This window comes from Centruroides vittatus, unplaced genomic scaffold, assembly GCF_030686945.1.
Source record: "Centruroides vittatus isolate TY-2023 unplaced genomic scaffold, ASM3068694v2 scaffold_386, whole genome shotgun sequence".
In the NCBI taxonomy this organism is placed as follows: domain Eukaryota; kingdom Metazoa; phylum Arthropoda; class Arachnida; order Scorpiones; family Buthidae; genus Centruroides; species Centruroides vittatus.
The window spans coordinates 3,261,631-3,280,285 of record NW_027122706.1 but is presented as its reverse complement, the minus strand read 5'-3'; the positions used below and the strand labels follow the sequence as shown (position 1 = coordinate 3,280,285).

Genomic DNA, 18,655 nt, shown 5'->3' with positions numbered 1-18,655 from the left:
TGTTTGCTTAAATTTATTTAAAAAGATTCCCCTATTAAATAGGTGAACACTTTTAAACCATGATTAACCGATTAGATATACCTACCTAACGTAATAACTAACTGAAAAGAAAATGAATTTATTATTATTTCCTAACATTTTAGAGACGATAGCCATTTTTTAGAAATTTAAATGCAAAGCGTAGTTTATCGCAATGTATTCCTTCAAAAATCTCATATTTATTTAGTAGTTTCTCTTCACGTCTTCATACGAAATGAAATATTGCTAACAAGTAAGACGAAAATATATTTATTCATTGGGAATTTCATCCGGTTTCCACTCGAAATAAGAAAATAAAAGAATATATAATCTAGCTACATAATTTTTGCACATATTTTTCTTTTTCGGAGATAAACGAGAAGGTGTTAAAGTGTAACGCCTCACGTAATTCGCTTAAAAGATATGACCCCGTCATTTAACAATTTTTGAATTTTTTGGTTTAACTAAGGCTATTGAGCGTCTGGAAAAATAGTATATGGAACACAATATCATATTCCAAGCACGCACATTCAGTGGCTGAGATAAACAGGATCGAACTGATGTAACCTGTTCTGCCAACGATCTTCGTTCTTGACCAAAGAAAAAAGTTGAATGACCCCGAGTCGCTTTCATTTAACTCCGTAAATTAACACTTGTACTCGTTTAACAATTTAAATAATTATACACAAATCATTTTTCAAGTATGATACTTCGTGTTAAAGAATTAATAATAATACTCTGACAAATTTTCAAATGAGTGGAGATGGATGGAAGCATTTCATTTTGAAATATATCTCTATATAAAGATTTTTATTTTATTGAAGCGTAAAAAGATGAAAATGAGCGTACACCACAAGTACGTACAGTACATTATTGAATAATCGTAAGCTTATTCCTTCCTTAATTATTCGGGTGGATACATTAAAGAATATTCTCGAATCGGATTATTTTTTAAAGATAGATAAATACCAGTTTCGAACGAAAGTAGGAAATGGAAATTTTTAGAAAAACAAACAAAGCCTGGAGGTTTATTTCCAGAGGATGCTTATAGCGAATGTGACCTTACTACCGTAACACAGTGTTACGTTTGATTTCATGTTAAACGTGTTAATTGAAGGAAGCCCTTAATAAGAATGTCTGAGTCAGAAGTTTCTTTTAATACATTCATTTATCCGTAAATTTGTTAAGTCTTATTTAAGTTTAAACAATAATTATTGTTTAAATAAGGTATTAAACAATTGTGCATTATGTTTTATATATATCCGAGCCAGGCTCCACATTCAGAACTAACGCTCTAAAAATACTTTTAATCGTTGTTAAAAATATGAATCGATTCTTTTTTTCTTCGAAATTGTTTTCACCTTAGAAAATACAGTTATAGTTAGAAAACATAAACGAGCCATTGTGATGGGGGTAAGAGATGCATCGATTCATTTCCTTCAAATTAACGAGTGTAGCTCCCAAGAAATCGGGTAGATTCTAATATATTTTCGAGAACATTTATAGAAGAATATAACCGTCTACACGTTTTATAAATGTTTTGTAAAATGAAACGTCGATACAGCATTTTATAAATGTCGTATTGGCAGCATTTGTTTTCGAATCCTTCAATCGAAACGTCAACACACAAGTGCAGCTATTTAATTCCGAACGTAATTTATCGTCACGGTCGGTCGAATTCGTCGTAACGGTAAAAGTCTTTTGTTTTTCCCAAACCGAAGAGGTCGTTTTCGGGTGTGTGACTGTTCTGACCCTATAATCACTCGACCTTACAACCTATCGACTGAAAATGACTTTATCGACGTCTCCCTTTCTTCCTGAGGAAAAGCACACATTTCCATTTGTGTATTAATCAAGTTAATTGTAAGCTGTTGGTAGGCATCCAATTACTTTCGCACGTAACGAACTGGCTTAATTATACGCTATTGCTACCTTTAAAAGATGGGGAGATAATTATCGAGACATTGCTTTTTGTGTATTTACGAACGAGTTTCGAACGATATCGGTAGAGGTGTAATGAACCACTTCATACATTGGCCTGGGATCAGATGTAGATCGAGATAAAGATATCAACTTCCTTTAAGTGGACAGATAAAGAGCCAGTTGCGTGAATGTCAGTTCCGAACTTTATATTAATTGACATTGAGCGTTTTCGTGTAAAATTCGTATAATACGTGTGTGTCCGTCTGGGCAATATTTTTAGTCTCACCTTAAGGGTACGATGCATAACTGAAGAGGCATAATCAAAGCATCAGAACAGCTTAACTGTGACAAGGCCAAGGTTACACAATGCGGAAGTATAGACAGGTCGTTCGTAGTAGATGCAGAACAAGTTTATCGCAGCTTTCCAGACGGAAACTTTCCCTCAAAGAGAAGAGACTAAGAGAGAGCTGCCTTTCACTAACCCTTCGACATGACATCTCTTAAAACGCACTGACTGATGCCAATATCTCCTGTAGTAAGAGTAAGCATTCCTTTTTCCTATCGTTTAATAATTAATATTAAAATGTCTATTTATAAATTATATCTAATTTTTCCTAAATTATATATTTATGTCCTTAATATTTTGAAAACAAAAAATATTAGAGATGCGCCAATTTTTATTATAAATAAATAAAATATAAAAAGGCTTTTATACGCGAAACACAAAAACTAAATATTCATTTATTGCGTGATAAATTTTTATTTTCTGTCTTTGTAATGATCGGAATTTTTCTCATTGATGAAATAACAGGCATTGACATATTTATAAAGCATGACGCCTATTCCAGGTAATATAATTAATGAACTTGAAATATCCGACAAATCTCATCTACCGATATACGTAACTTTCGTATCTTTCATTTAAACAATATTAAATATTTCGAATATTTCAATTAAATTTGATTTCAATATTTAATTACGAATTTATTTAATCAAGGAGAAACTATCAATAGTTAATAAATCATTTTAAATGAAAATGTGCGAAATATATATTAGGTAAACCTTTATTTTTTTAAAAGATTTAATTAAATATTTTAAGATTAGGGCCTACAAAATTATATTTATTTATTTATTTAGTCATTTATAATTTTATTTTTATAAAAATTTCATATAAAAACGTTATTTTTAATTAATTTCATTATAACCTTTTAATTAAAGGAATTATTACATAAATTATAAGTGATAACAAAAGTACTGCATTATAGATTTAAAATATAATTTTTAATTATAATTATACAAGTCTTTTAAAAGTAATTTCTGCTTGATTTAAAAAAGACATAATTTTTTAAATATTCTAAAAGGATTTAAAAGATAAGAATTGGTTGAAAAATAATCCAACTTTCGAACAATTATACATTTTTAATCCGATATTAAACGATATATTTCCCTTTAAACGTGTTAATAAACATTATTTATCGGCTCTAAATGAAATATATGGAAGATACATTCTGCTAAATCACTTATATAAGATTTACTGCAGGAAATAACATTAGCTTTGAGAGTTTTATTGGATGAAAAAACTAAAGAAAGAGAACTGTTAGACTAGTCTATCATTATTTTGTTTCATCTCAATTTCATGCTACGTATTTATCTTTGCCAGCTCTCATACATCATTGCTGTGCCATATTGCCTTATCTACTCTCTTAATCTACATAATTGATGCCTTCTCGTTAAAACAGACATGCCTCGGGCGCAACCTTAACCCAACCATTATAAAGTACATTGCATTAATTATCGTGCGCATCCAGAAAGATTAAATACTTAAAAAAATTTGAAAGATTCCCTGTCTTTTTTCTTAGTAATTTGAATTTAAAAAATGTTAAAATTTCACACGAAATTTTATAATTTTACGCCAAATGATTTTGTAATGAAAAAAAGAAGGGAAAAAAGTTTCTCTGGTGAAATCACGAATCTTCGGAGGGGGGAAATTAATACGGAAGTGAAGGGTGAATGAAGAGTTTTCATACGTTTCCAGCACGAGAATCTTATGCTCGTAATCTTAAAATGGTCGTCATGCGTTGCTTGATGACATTTTCATAATAAATTCTTTGTCTCTACGCTTTCATATTTTGCTCGGCGTTTTATTGTCTTCTTCCACTCTTCACCTCTGTAAATAAATGAATTATTTAATGGGAAATAATTCGTTCCGATTGTGATTTGAAGCACTTTCATATATTTTATATTATAAAACTGAATTGTCTAAATATTCTAGTATATATTTATTATTTAAGCTATAATTATTGAGATGCAAATCGCTTATTCGCAAAACGTAGAAAAATACAAATTAATAGATTAAATCTTCTTTAATAATGGAGTAAAATTTTGATCGTTTATCGTGATTAAAAAATAATAATTTAAAATAAGAAAAAAAAAATAGAAATAAAGTCTGATATAATACAATGAATTATGATCCTCAATTCGTGTTAAATATAATACAGAGGATGATTGTTTCATGATTAGAATTTAAAATATAAATGATAAATTAGTAAGGTTTTATCGTCTATTATTTACTCAAGCATTTATAATCGACCATTCATTTTGTCGTCATTTATTTTCTGTTTACTTTTCTCATTAAGGGGGGGTGAAGATACATCATTTAAAATAACTATATTATTACCCCTGACTAAATTATCACCAGATAATGACTTTTAATGGATTGAAAATTAAGACAATTATGCTATGTTATGAACTTTTATTATGATTTATATTGCTTATACACTCGTAAAAATGTTACCGGCACTTTAATAAAATATAAAAATTAAATAATAATTAAATTTTTTAATATTATTTCCTAACCTGTAAAGTTTTCAAGACTGGTGTAATTAAATAAAATTTGTTTCTACACTCTATACTTAATTACTAACGCATTTATTTATTTATCCTGTTTATTCTCCTCGTTTAATTTATAAATATAGTCAAACTTCCGAACAGCGGCCACTGATAGGAACATAAAAACGGCCGTTGTTCGGAGGTTATTCTATAAATATTGTCCGTCGTTTACAGGTGTATTTTATTGGAGATTCGACTGTATATATTTTAGTATACTGAATAATATAGAAATATGAACTTGTTATAATATAAACGTGGTGAATTTAGAAAGTTTTAAATGTAATTTAGTCACTTTTATAAAACATTTTAATCTAAATAATTTATAAATCGACTTATTTAAGCAATAATATCGTATGACGATTAATATTGATATGTTTTTTTTTCTTTTTGAAATTGTTATTACATTTATTGATATTCTTTATAAGATTTATTTTTAAATTGATTTAAGCTAAGGTTATACATTTTCAAATAGAAATTTCGATGATTATTTTGGAAGGAGAAAACATAACAATGAAGTATTTTCGCTAATTATCCTCGGTGTCATCTAAAAATCCTTCTTGGGCAATTTTCTAGAAAAGCGGGTCTGTATCCCTCTGTTTCTACGTAAAGTTCAGACGTGATTTTTGGAGCGATAAAAGGGAACGAGATAGCACCTACGAATAACACGACATTTCTTTAAGATTCACCTCGACCATGACGTCATACACTCGGGAAGAACTTTAACTCTTTCTTTCAAGTTTCCTGCTGCGCTGGATATTTCCATCTCATCCCGTTCTTTTGGTATCTTCTTCCCTCTCTTCGATCTCGGGTCACGGTCAGTAGAAGGCTGCGCAAGAACGGAATTCGGAAGGAAAAAACTTACTTTTAATTCCGAAAGGGTCATTGTCCTCCGTAGAGCATCTGGCTCGATACGGTTGTCATGGATACCCTCCGTCATTAATACTTTCCGTACGCATTTTCCTGCTCGCTTCCAATGAACGATATAGAAAAAAAAAATCATTTTTCTAACTTTTAATTATTCATTTGTATATAAATATGTAAAGATTAATATTGACATTTTCTTTCTCTCTTTTTAATATTAGCAGAACTGTTTTGTTCCTTTTAAGAAGAAAAAATGTGGAAATTATATGCGATATTTGTTCAGTTTTATTTAACATTTATAAAACCCAGAATATTTACATAAGCATAGGTCTTGGCGATAATATACGGTATATTTAAGTCGACCACATTCTGAATCTGGTGTTTTGTTAGGCTAAATATATATAATTTAACTGGCTTTACAAACGAATAACCACAGCTTTTGTGGAAAAAATAAAGAAAAATTTAAAATTCCTTACAATATCTATCATTTAAACGGATTCCTACATTTTATACAAGAGAAAATATGTAAAATAATTTAATATATTTTTAAGTTTATATTCTGTTAATAGGTAGGCATAATAGTTACGTAAACATATATTTATAATAATTCATAATTTATAAAATATTTTGAAATTGTAATAAGTCGAGTCATAGAATTGAAATTCTTTTTCAAGGTAAAACAATGATGAAGTATTTTATTTTGATAACCGCAATCGTTCATCAGGTGAGTTTATTATCATTATTATTCAAAATAATCTTGTCAATTATCATTAATTTTGCTTAGTTCCGTGTTGTAATAGAATTTCATGAAAATTAGTCCGCGTGCATAATATAATTTCAGATTTCGCTTCTCGAAAGTGTGGCACCGTCTTCTGGTAATCATTTTACCAAACCCGGTGGAAATAAACTTATCTGTGAGTATAATTTACTTGTTAGGATAATAATTTCTAATTGCAAATATATATCTAGCGGGTATAATTTAATATACTTTTTTTTCTAGCAATTCATAACGCTTGCAGCAGGAGATCGCTCATGACCTTATTGGTCATGGAGGAGCCGTTTTACGGTACTGTATATGCTAAGGGGTATCCGATGGAATGTCGAGAAACAGGAAGCGGTTCTCGAGAACTTAGAATCACTATAGGAATCGATGAATGTGGTACAAAAATAACCGAAAATGAGGTTGGAAAACTTAACATATACCTGTGTTTTAAGAATACGTAAGATTTTTTTACATTGATACCGTTTCAGGACGGCAGTTTAGTTTACGAAGTGCTCCTATACATCCAGCACGATAGGCAAGTACAGCTGGCTACAGATGAGCATGTGGCTGTAAGATGCACGCCTAGGGAGATTGTGGTTACCACCGCTACAGGTAAACAATTACCTAAAGAAGCTAAACCATCAGAGGTAAGCAAATAATAATAAAAGCTGTAAATTTAAATTTCAGAATAAAGGTTACTTAAATAATAGCTCAGCATTTGTCAAATATTTGAATTAAAAAAAAATTATTTGTTAAAAAGTAAATTGCTGTATGCCCTACTATTTTATTTATTTATTTTAATTGACTTAGAGTCGATTTCAGTATGAACTATTAATTCTATTTTTAATTAGTTTATTTTCTATATGTGTATATATTTATACAAATTCAGTTAAAGCGACTGAATGTATAGATTCAATAGATTTATTTCAAACCACAGTTTAAAAAATAGTACGAAAATTAAAGTATAAATAAAACCTTAACGCTTGAATAAAGACGGCAGCTCCCATTGTCCTGGTAACATCAACACTTCGGATTACAAAAGTATTCCATTCAAGATTACAGAAGCTGTATTATGTAACTGTTAGCATTTTAAGTATTGCAGAAATATGGTTTTAATAGGCACGATGATGCTTCAAACTTCATCGTATTTAGTTTAATTCTAACTGTACTCGATCAGTGGCGATTCAGAAGTACCCCTTTAAAACATTTAAATATCGATGAAATTGCAACTTTGCCAAAAATACCACAAAATGAGAAACATTAATTAAGGTTTCTTATTGCAGTACCGCAGTAATTGAGATTTATTTTTGCGGTACAGGTATTTGATTAAAGCTACGGTACGGATCTTAATTAACGTTCTTATTACGAAGTAGTATTCGATTAAGATTCAGATTATTAATCAGAATTTCAACGTTTATTCTAAATATTGTTATTCAATAAGATTAATACTGTATATAAAAAATATTTAAGACTTAAACTAACGAGTTTATACCGAAATGTATTTACGCCTGGAAATCTAACCTTAAAACACGAGAAACTGCAAACTCGTTTCGCCTGTTCTGCTTGATTGTAGCAGGAACCACGACTAAATGATGATGATTCATCTCTCGATCATCGTTAACGTAGCTTTGTTTTCATATTAGAAATTACTAAATAAATAATATCTAAGTCACATCTAAACGATGCAGTCGCAATTAGATACTGGTTCGTCGTTTGCGTGTGACCTTCAAACATCGGAAAATTTATTATAATAAGAAGAAATAATGTGAATTTATCGTTGCAAATTGAAAGAACGTAATTACATAATCGACTGCCATCGAAGATGAAGACTTCATCGCGTCAGTATAAAGGATTACGAATAAATAATGCATAAAATTCATTTAAAATAATTAATTTTAAAAACATTTACGTGATTTCCGGAATTAAACGTTAACATTACATTATATTTTTTGATAAATTTCGGGGGAGGAATGTGCCATTATACGTCGAAAAATATAATCGGACAATACGTGTCGCCATCTAGCGTTGAAATTTTGAAATATGTAATAAAGTAAAAATAATTTTTGAATTAATAACCCCGGCTTTGTATTACAGATCGTCAAACCATTAGATTATTGGATGGACATTATGAAAGGAAGAATGCCCGGACTTAAAATTATTACGGGTCACGTCGACGTGGGTGAAGAAGTGACTATGATCATTAAAATAAGACAGAAACGTAAGTTATTGCTTCTGAATTTGTTAAATAATACGTTTTGTTGTATTATTTTTCTTATTTAGTTTAAAGAGAAAAGTTTAAAAACTCTCGAAACAATAAATTTTTGTATTCAGAGATGCTTGTTACGCTTTCAAACGAAAATCTGATGAAAACACACTTCGAGTCAAACTTTATATTATGTTTAAACGTCTATACGTTTTATTTATTTATTTAAGCATCTGCAGCAGAAAAATATTTATAATGGAGTCTATTTTTTTCAGCGGGAATCGTAGCAAAAGTAACTAATTGTTTGGCTCACGATGGTTCTAGAGACAATCAGCAACAGTTAACTGATAGAAACGGGTAAATTTCTCGCTCGTATCCAATTAATTATAGGTCTAGTTTGACTTTTTATACATTAAAAATTACCTTAAAATCAGATGTTCGTTGGACTTCACTATTTTACCGGAACTTCAAGAAAAAGTAAACGGCAGAACGGGGTTGAAAGTAGTCTACGCGACCTTTCCGGCATTTAAATTCCCCGATAAAGATAACCTTCATTTACAGTGTCGAGTTTTAATCTGTAACGGCGTTTGTCCTCTGGTAAGTCCTCCTCCTAAATTACTAAATCGAATTTCGATTTTCCAAAATAAAAAAATAATAATAATAATCTTTATATTTTAATTAAGCAACCGTGCAACACCAAGGCCAATGTCAGGTTTTCGAGATCGTCCAAGGGTGTCCTCTACAGAAGGAATAACATTTTAAACGAGTTTAACGTATTTAATTCTGTGGAAGTGAAAGCACCGGCCATAGATGATAACGAATTAATAAAAAACGTTCCAAATAAATCCGGTGAGTACGTTCCAAATAAATCCGAGTATATTTAGCACGTTTTCAATGAAAAACTTCGATTTAATAACTTAATAAACTTTATAATTTCAGCTAAAGTTCAGCATTTTAAGGCTGATATGCTGTGTCTCAGCTCGACTAGGATCGTAATAGTGGTATTATTACTATTGACTGTTCTCATGGTCTCACTAGTCATTACTATTTGTATGTGTGTCAGGACGCGGGAACTAAGAAGGAGAATATCGAAAAGAACTGGAATGTCCTACCGAGTCATGGATTATACGTGATTATTTTTTCTCAAATTGTTTTCACATATTCACCTTTTTCACAATAATTTAAAGTGTTGCAAAAAAGATTTTTCTTTTACAAAACTGTATAACAAGATGAAGTTATTACGATCAATAACTGCAAAAAATCTGATATTTTTCTTCAAAGTATTATAATTTATAAACGATTATGATTCATAATCCAATTATAAGAGACAATTACACTATTTAAACACGATTTCTGTGAGTATTTTTAATAAAGTTTAACAATGCAATTAAGAGATATGAAAGTGTTCGACTTTTAAGTGTGAACACAACTTTATTATTATTATTATTATTATTATTATTATTATTATTATATTTTGCTTTTCTAATTTGAAAATCAATTGTAAAAGTTGACTAAAGATATTTAAACTTCAAAAAACTTTTGTAAATATTGTATTATTTATATCTCTCTGTTACAATTTTATATATTTTTATTTATATATTTTATTAAAAAAATAAATTAATGTGTCCTGGAAGGGTGTTTATTGTCAAAATGTAAATAATATTTTAGTAATAAATTATTATAAAATCGCCTCGATACTCGCTCTTATAGTGTAATTCCTATAAACATTTTTACGCCCGAGTAATTTCGTGTATAAAATTTGAATGTGTTTATGTATTTTCTACGCTCTATTGAACTATAAAATGGAATTATATTTACTTGATACTCAATATCGAGCGGAAATGATTCGAAATATAACAGTAGCAATAACTTAATCGACGTAAACTTACGATTATTTTAGCTTATTACCTCGTTTTATAATCCAAACAATAGTACAAGTTACAGAATTCTTTTAACTTTAACATTCTTCATTTCGGTCTTACATTGAAAGTTTAATATTATTCGAATTAATACACAAGTTACGTTTAAGAAAACATTTGCTCCTCTACAAAGAAGATTTTGTTTTAGCAATTTTAATCAGTTGTTTTCATTTTTAAAAATGAGATAAAAATCAAGTTTTAACATATACAATTAAAAAATAATTAATCTTTGCCAACGACTAATAAAAAACCTTGGGACGTCGAGAATGAAGCGCGCACAAACAAACAAACAAAAAAAAAAAAAGTATATTATTGTTACTAGCGAGATACTAGATTTCATTTAAAGAAGCTCATAAACTACGCCCAAATATAGAAAAATATCATTAACCTTGCATCAAACAAATCTAACAATATTTTATGACTTAAAATATTATATTGTGCTTATTAAAAAAATGATGATCATATAACAGATCACGTGGACCGTTGTCTATAAAGTCTACACACATCTCGCGCCAAGATGAAATGATATTTGAAGGCCGTTCTTTTGTCTTTTGTAAAAGTTTTAATAACTTTGTGTCTTGATAAATGCCTAGATTGGCTTCCGCGGTATTCAAATAATAATTTTTTTTTTTTTTACAATTTACAGTACTTTGTCTGGAAAGAGTCGGAATGAATACTAATTTCATTTTTTGGCTACCGTACCTGCTTTCGTGAGAAAGATAAGATGGATCCAACGTTATTAACAATAAAAATTCTCTAGGAAATTCCATCGCAATTATGTATTATTCGCCTAAAAAACAATATATATTTATTGAATAATTAAGGCGCATCACCGATTCGATTATTTTAAAATCATTTCTAGCTCGTTATTACTCGGTTAAGTCAGAATCGGTATTTACGCGAATCGCATTACGTAAAATAATATGCCATAAAGCGATGGTTTTCAAGAGACGAAAACAAAACAAAAAAAAAAAAAAAAATTCAAATGGCGAATGAATAGTCTCTTGTAAACATTGCTCCCGTTCTTAAAGCATAAATGACACATTCGCAGAAATATCATTAAAGTGTATAATTGCATAAATTGAAGAAATCTGGGGACATAAAAAAGAAGAAGAAAGGAAGTTTTCTTAATAAAATAAATTATTCCAGAAGAAGAAATGGTGTCTTTTCATCCAAGCCAATTAAATGACAATTCGCTCCTGACCTGGTTCAATTTGACGAATGTGGGTCAAATTCTGACCTCGCACAAAAGAGCAGAGAATGAAAAGAGAAAGCGGTAGCACTTCTCTCTCTTCACACTTCACTTCTTCACGAAAATCAGCAACAATTGTTTCTGCAGTAAAATATTACTAAAGTCAGACGTCTCTCTTCTGAATAAAGTTCACACCTTTTGTAACGTTTTACTAAAATTATATGGAACTTTTTTTTCTTAAGATTTTTTTAAGGAAAAGTTAAGTAATAAATATATACGCTTATATTCTATAATTATATCGTTTATATTCAATAAATTGTATTTTCATCGAACGGAATCTCTAACAAATAATTCTAAGTTTCGCGATTATTTATAACTATAATTATTTATGCTATCTGCTTCATCGATTTCCAGATGAAGGTAGAGTATTATAAACGTATCCGTGTCTATAATACCAAATATGTATAAAAATAATACGAAAAATGCTGATGATAAGATCAAAAAAAGGAATTCTTTGATCATGTCTCTAACATAATAGCATTTTGCGAATTACAAATGAAAATGGAGTTCTTTTCTTTCATAAATCAAAGAAAGTATTATGAAAATAAATATATCAACAGAAGAATTTATTAACAAAATGAACCTTCTGCTGCATGCCACTCATTTATTACTTTAATACAAATTTATGAATTTTTTTTTTAATTGGAAAATACTCTTACTGTATTACAGCAAAGCATCGTTTATCCGACTTAATTGGGGACTGGGGTTCGTTGGATAACTGAAAAGTCGGATAACCGAAAAGTATGAAAAAATACATTATTAGTATAGTGTATTAGGCCCGGTTTAAATACTAGCCTCCCTTTCATGATCGAGCCAGTGCTGCCAGCTAAAACATGCAAAAATTTAACAAAAATAATATTAAAGTAGCCAAGACATAACCAAATATTGTAGCGCCACATCACTAGCGGACATTTGAATTTGCCGACTAGAACGCGGTCGGTTAATCGATAAGTCGGATAATCGGGGATCGGATAATCGATGCTCGACTGTACTTCAAATTTAAGACACGTGGACTTGTAAAAATTGATTTTCAGAGTAGAAATTCGATGACAATTTTAAATATATATATATATTAAAGAGTAGAAACGTTAATAATGTGTATTTAAAATATAAAATTTTCATTATAAACGTGACTTCTGAGGAGCGAAAAAGAATATTTCCAACTTATATGGCTTCTAAGTTTAAGTTCGAAAACGTGAAAAACGAGTTACTTAAATTTATTACTTAATAAAAATTCAAAATTATTTTTTAAAAATATACAAATATAAAGGCAAAACTACATTTAAATAGGAACCGAAGGGCAGCACGACCTACGATCTTGTCCAAGATCCATTTAACACAGACGAGCAAACAACAAAGAAAAACACAAAGCATAAACAATAACGAAGGTTTTAACCTCAATGGTAAAATCTCTAAATATTTTTAATTCTGCTGTCAATCAAATCTTATTGACGATTTCTTTTACTGTAAAAACAAAATCAAGTTTATTATATCACATTTATTCATCATCAGAAATTTTTTATTCACTGATAGAGTCTGATTTACGTATAAGCTTAGGGCCTCGAACTATTCTCAAGGATTTTATACATTATATTTATACAGTATACAAAGAGTGTTTATTACATATTGCCCATTATTTGGTAAAGAAGGAAGGGCCTCTTCTATGCTGTAGAGTAGGGTCACAAGTCTAAAATCAGCTTTAATAAACATATAGACCTATTATGTATGTTATTAATACATAGAAGTTTGAGTAAATTTTAAAATCATTTAGAATAATTTTTTAAAATTAAATTATTTTTGTGTCTGATTTTATCTTAAATTACATATAAAGTATTTTAAAATAAGATTTCTATTATAAAAAGAGTTGCAAGCAGTCATTTGAAGAACAGGATAAGTGTAAAGGTGTATTTAGTCAAACAAACTTTAGTTAAACTACACGCTAAATGTTGTAGCGATTTAAAAATTCAATCAAAAGATAAAAAAGATAATATAAAAGCCAATGTTTGAATGAGTAATTAATAAAAAATTAAAAATTTGTTACTCAGATGGTTCAATCGCATGAATTCATCATAAAATATGTTGTAAGAGTTTTTATCTTTTGTGACTTTCTTAAGCCCAAAACACGTGTCGTGGATTTAATTTCACTATTTAACTAATCTTTTTATAATAGTCAACACAAACTTGAATAAAAACGATCATTTCTAAAGATATTTTTGTCGGTTCATATCGGCTACCTTGTTCCAGTTACCCAATTCTTTGGTCAATGGATGCACATCCTCTGCCTCTCTTAATTTTTCCTTCCTGTTTTACACGTAACATCCTCCGTCTAAAAGACAAACGGATACTTCTTACTCGTAATATGGCCAAATGTTAACAATTGAAGTTTTTCTTCGGTATTACAACAGTTTCCTGGATGTAGAAGTAGGAAGATACTTTATGCATGGGTGCAACGCCAAACCGCAGTTGGAATCGGTGGTGACGCGCTCTGACGTCACTTCGGTGAGCGTAATTGTGGAATTATTATAAGGAGTATAAAATCCTTGCCACTTAAACAATTAATACACTTTGGTGTGCCTTTTGGATATACAAGGATAACCTTTCGACTGCGGTAAGTCACTTTGTACTTTCGTACGGATCGGAACGGCTTTTACAATCATTTCATTCCGGTAAAGGGGTCTTATATTTAGAAAGCAATCTGCAATTGTTATGAAGACTTTCTTTATATTATTTCTATTAACGTATATTTATTTATTTTTCAAATAATCGAAGTTCCTAAAATGTTTAGGATAAAGAGATTGTTTGTTCATTTTTAGTTCGATTATTAATAGATATAATAAACTATTGAATTGTATTTATACATTTTTAATTAATTTCTACGGCTTTTCTTTAAAGGACAATTTACTTTAAAAATTTATTGTAAACATTGAAAATGAATGAAATCTTTTTAAAGAAATAACTTTTGTATTTAAAAATTTCGTGTGTTTGACATTTTAAATGAAAATATAATTTCAGTGCTGCTTTTTTATTTTAATTTAGAATTTTTTCGTTGTGATATCAAATGACCAATACGAAATTAATTAAGAGTATAAACAGAACTGTTATAGAAAAATTTTCGTAGAAAATAATACTTTTATCAAATATGATTCAATTTATTTTATTAAAAAGTTTTAAATTTTAAAAGACTTTTAAAATTAACAATCGAGTTTATTTTAAACGTGAAGGATAAGCAAAGGATGTCCTAAGATTTATATATATTTATACAAAGAGAACAAAGACACATTTTCTCTTTCTATGTCTTTGTTCTCTTTGTGTTGCTTATATACACAGAAGAGGAAAGATATTACTAATTAATACAGGAATAAAATACAATTCGAAATAAGATTTCGATTATCTTAATCTAATTGTAGGAAACTACAAAAATAAATAATTTTTGAATGATTTAGAATCAATGTTAATAAAATATAGAAACAAACAAAATGCCATCAGCCGTGTTAAAATAAATTATAATAAAATTTTAATATTGTTTAACTTTACAGTTTTCCCACGCTTTATTTTTCGCAATGCTTTCATTGTCATCCGTTCTTATTTCTCCTCTTATCAATCGAATTAATTAAAACATACTCCTAAAAGCTTGTTATTTTAATGTAAGAGAGATTATTATAATAATTTATATATATAAATATAATTATAATTAATTTCTAAGATCTTCATGCAATATTAAAAGATTTTTAGATTGTCGTAAAGAATATAAAATAGACTTCACTGTAAGTATCTCCGTATATGTAAGGAAGAAAGAAATAAAGGGGTTTTCTCGTTTATAGTCGATACAATTTTATTAAAATTGTAATCAGGAGTGCTTTTTTACTGTTTATAATGTAAAGCTTTCATCGTTTAATTATTTCAGATGGTTCTGTATTTAAATCGTTTTGGAGACATCCTTCTCCATTTACTAATTTCAACCGTCGTAAGTAGACTATATTTATTAGCTTACTAAAATAAATGAGTGATTATTATTAAAATGAAATCAAATTACAGGTAGCTATGGAGACTACATTCGTAACTGAAGAATTAACTAAAGAGACTACACAATCTCAAACGACAGAGACGACTTTACCGACCGATTTTAGTACAGAATACGGACCAACTACCGATTTCACTACAGAATCCTCCACATTAAATGCGGATTGGACTAATCAAACTCCTACTACTGAATCGGAAACGGGAGAAGTAATCGTTCTGACATCTCATACAATGAAAGAGGGGGTGACCGAAACCGTGGTCATAGAGATTCAGGAACAGTTGGACCATCCTCTCGCTTCTATAGGTCATTTAGGGGATGTTCCTACAGGATTGGTCAGACCACGCGATGTCACCAGAGTTATAGGTAATTAATGAATTAATTTCTCTCAAAATATGCATTTCTAAATTAATGCGGTTTCGTTAATTTCAGATATAATTGCCGACTGTTTTACTGACCATATGATGATTCATATTAAATTCAACGGGTCGTTTCGAGGTTTAATATATACTACTGGATATTCTCACGATCCAGAATGTGTATACGTTAATGGCTCTGGACAATCGGAATATCAATTCATGATTAGACACAACAAATGTGGTACCTTAGGTAGAAGAGAGATAGAAGACGAACAACCTCCAGTGAAAGAACAAGAAGTATGTTTCTATTTAAATATTTTAAGAAGGAAAATAATTCTTTTGAGGTAATTTGCTAAATATTATCTTAAGGAGGGAAATCAGCAAGTGTGGAACACTGTCACAGTTCAGTATAATCACGACATAGAAGAAGAATGGGATGAACATTTTCGTGTCATGTGTCAATTCGGATATGATCTTTGGAAAACCGTTACCTTTCCTGTTGTTAATGTCCAGTAAGCAGAATTAAATGCGACTTGCTTCTAAATTTAACAGAAATTTAGATAATTATACGACAATATATTTATTTCAGCGTCAATACTGGAAGTCCAGTGATATTTACTGTTTCACCTCCCCAGTGCCATATGGAAATCCGACATGGATTCGGGACCACTGGTGATCTTATATCTGGTCCAGTTAATGTAGGAGATCCTCTCACTCTGCTAATTCATATGAAAAGCGATAACAGTAGGCTATTCATTGTTTAATTGTTCTATAACTGAAATTTTTTATAATAACTTATTTTATTCTCGCTTAATTCAGGCGATTTTGATATGATCGTTAGTGATTGCTACGCTCATAACGGTGGACAAAAACGTCTTCAACTTACGGACGAAAATGGGTAGGAATTTTATAATTTCATTACCTTTATAGAAAATGACTGTCTCTCTATAAGATTAAATATTTTCAGGTGTGTTCTGAAAGAAAAACTAATCAGTAGTTTCCGAGGACTTACAAGAAGCGAGGGACCTCATTTTGTTTCTCTTTACGCTTATCTAAAAGCATTTAGATTTACTGCCAGTCCAGCACTTTACTTAGAATGCAAAGTCCACATGTGTCAAGGAAGTTGCTCGGTAAATTTGAATAACTTATAATAATATTCGCGATTTGCATTTATTTCAAAACGTTGTTAGAGATTGGCACTGTTAATTTATGCGGATTATTTTTTTAGAATCAAGCTTGTCACTGGAAGAATGTGACGAAACGTTCTCTGTACGAAAGATTAGTGACGAAATCACCGGAACCTATCATAGCCGAAAATGTTAGCTTGTTCCAAGCTTTAGAAGTTCGTCAAGATACTAAAGAAACATCAAAAACACACGAAGAACATTTAAGTAAATGGTTTTATTAATTAATATCATTTCTTCGTATAGATATACGGAGACTCAATGCTTTATAATTAACACTTATAATTTTTATGATTAGATGATATTCCGAAAAATGATTTGTTCTGTTTGAAAACTGGTGGATTTGCGGCCATCTTTTCTGTTCTGTTGACATTATTGACGACCACGACAGTCACGACTATTTGTTTGGGAATAAGAGTGAGGAAAGTAAAGAGTATAGAAACCGTCCCATCAGTCGTCAGCTATAATAGTACAAGACCTTCTATCAAAATGTTATGAGCAATAACTCCAGCCATATTTATATCTTTATGTTTTAACAACGACCTCAAATGTACGGATTTTTATAGTAATATTAATAATTTATGTTCAGTTTTTCGGAGTCATTATTATGATGTTATATGTCATTACTTGTCACAGATTGTTTTAATGATACTACATCTACTTGATGTAATTTTTAAGAAAAACGAAAAATAATATAGAAGAAATTGTCATTAAATATCATTAAATTTCAATTATTTATATTTAAATAATAATTAAAAAAAACTATTCTTTATTTAAACTGATAAATTTATAAATGTTTGAAAAATTCATTTAAATAATTTTATCAGTTAGATAAAGAAAAGTGACCGATTATATGTTTTAAAAAATGTTTTCTTAATTAAAGCCTGTAAAAAATTATTCAGATTTATTATTAAACAAGAAAATTTTTTAAAAATTTTTGATTACTTTTCTTTTTTACTTTATAAGAAATTTTTCCTTTTAAAATAAAGCCATGACAACAGCTGTTTTATAAATTCCATAAGAGTAAATGTAGTTTGTAATGTCACAGGAAATATATTAAATTTAACCGTGAATCACTTATTATACAAATAAATCTATTGCAGCACTTTATTACATCCGATAAAAGAAACTGAAAATTAGATTGATGAAAGACACAAGAAATAAGACGCGTTCAAGATTACGATGTATTAAACATTTTAAAAATTCTTTTACTAGAAAAATTAAGTAGGATGTAAAGCAAAACCGGGTTAAAGCGTTTTCAAGGGA

The 18,655-nt window shown here is 29.5% G+C and overlaps 2 protein-coding genes across 2 annotated transcripts; both read left to right on the top strand.

Annotated features, from left to right (window-relative positions):
• The first annotated feature begins 1,650 nt into the window (after positions 1-1,650).
• Positions 1,651-9,790, top strand: LOC136988786 (uncharacterized). The gene is made up of 11 exons (XM_067286748.1): positions 1,651-2,482; positions 6,366-6,415; positions 6,533-6,605; positions 6,692-6,873; positions 6,943-7,101; positions 8,549-8,672; positions 8,933-9,014; positions 9,092-9,134; positions 9,219-9,254; positions 9,341-9,506; positions 9,597-9,790. The coding sequence occupies exons 2-11, from the start codon at positions 6,374-6,376 to the stop codon at positions 9,788-9,790; spliced, it is 1,101 nt and encodes a 366-aa protein (XP_067142849.1). The 5' UTR covers positions 1,651-2,482; positions 6,366-6,373.
• Positions 9,791-14,409: 4,619 nt separating this feature from the next.
• LOC136988785 (uncharacterized) lies at positions 14,410-17,963 on the top strand. The gene is made up of 10 exons (XM_067286747.1): positions 14,410-14,436; positions 15,733-15,792; positions 15,864-16,212; positions 16,279-16,502; positions 16,578-16,717; positions 16,795-16,949; positions 17,025-17,103; positions 17,173-17,335; positions 17,434-17,596; positions 17,688-17,963. Exons 2-10 carry the CDS (start codon positions 15,733-15,735, stop codon positions 17,885-17,887), a joined length of 1,533 nt encoding a protein of 510 aa, XP_067142848.1. The 5' UTR covers positions 14,410-14,436; the 3' UTR covers positions 17,888-17,963.
• Positions 17,964-18,655: the final 692 nt, after the last annotated feature.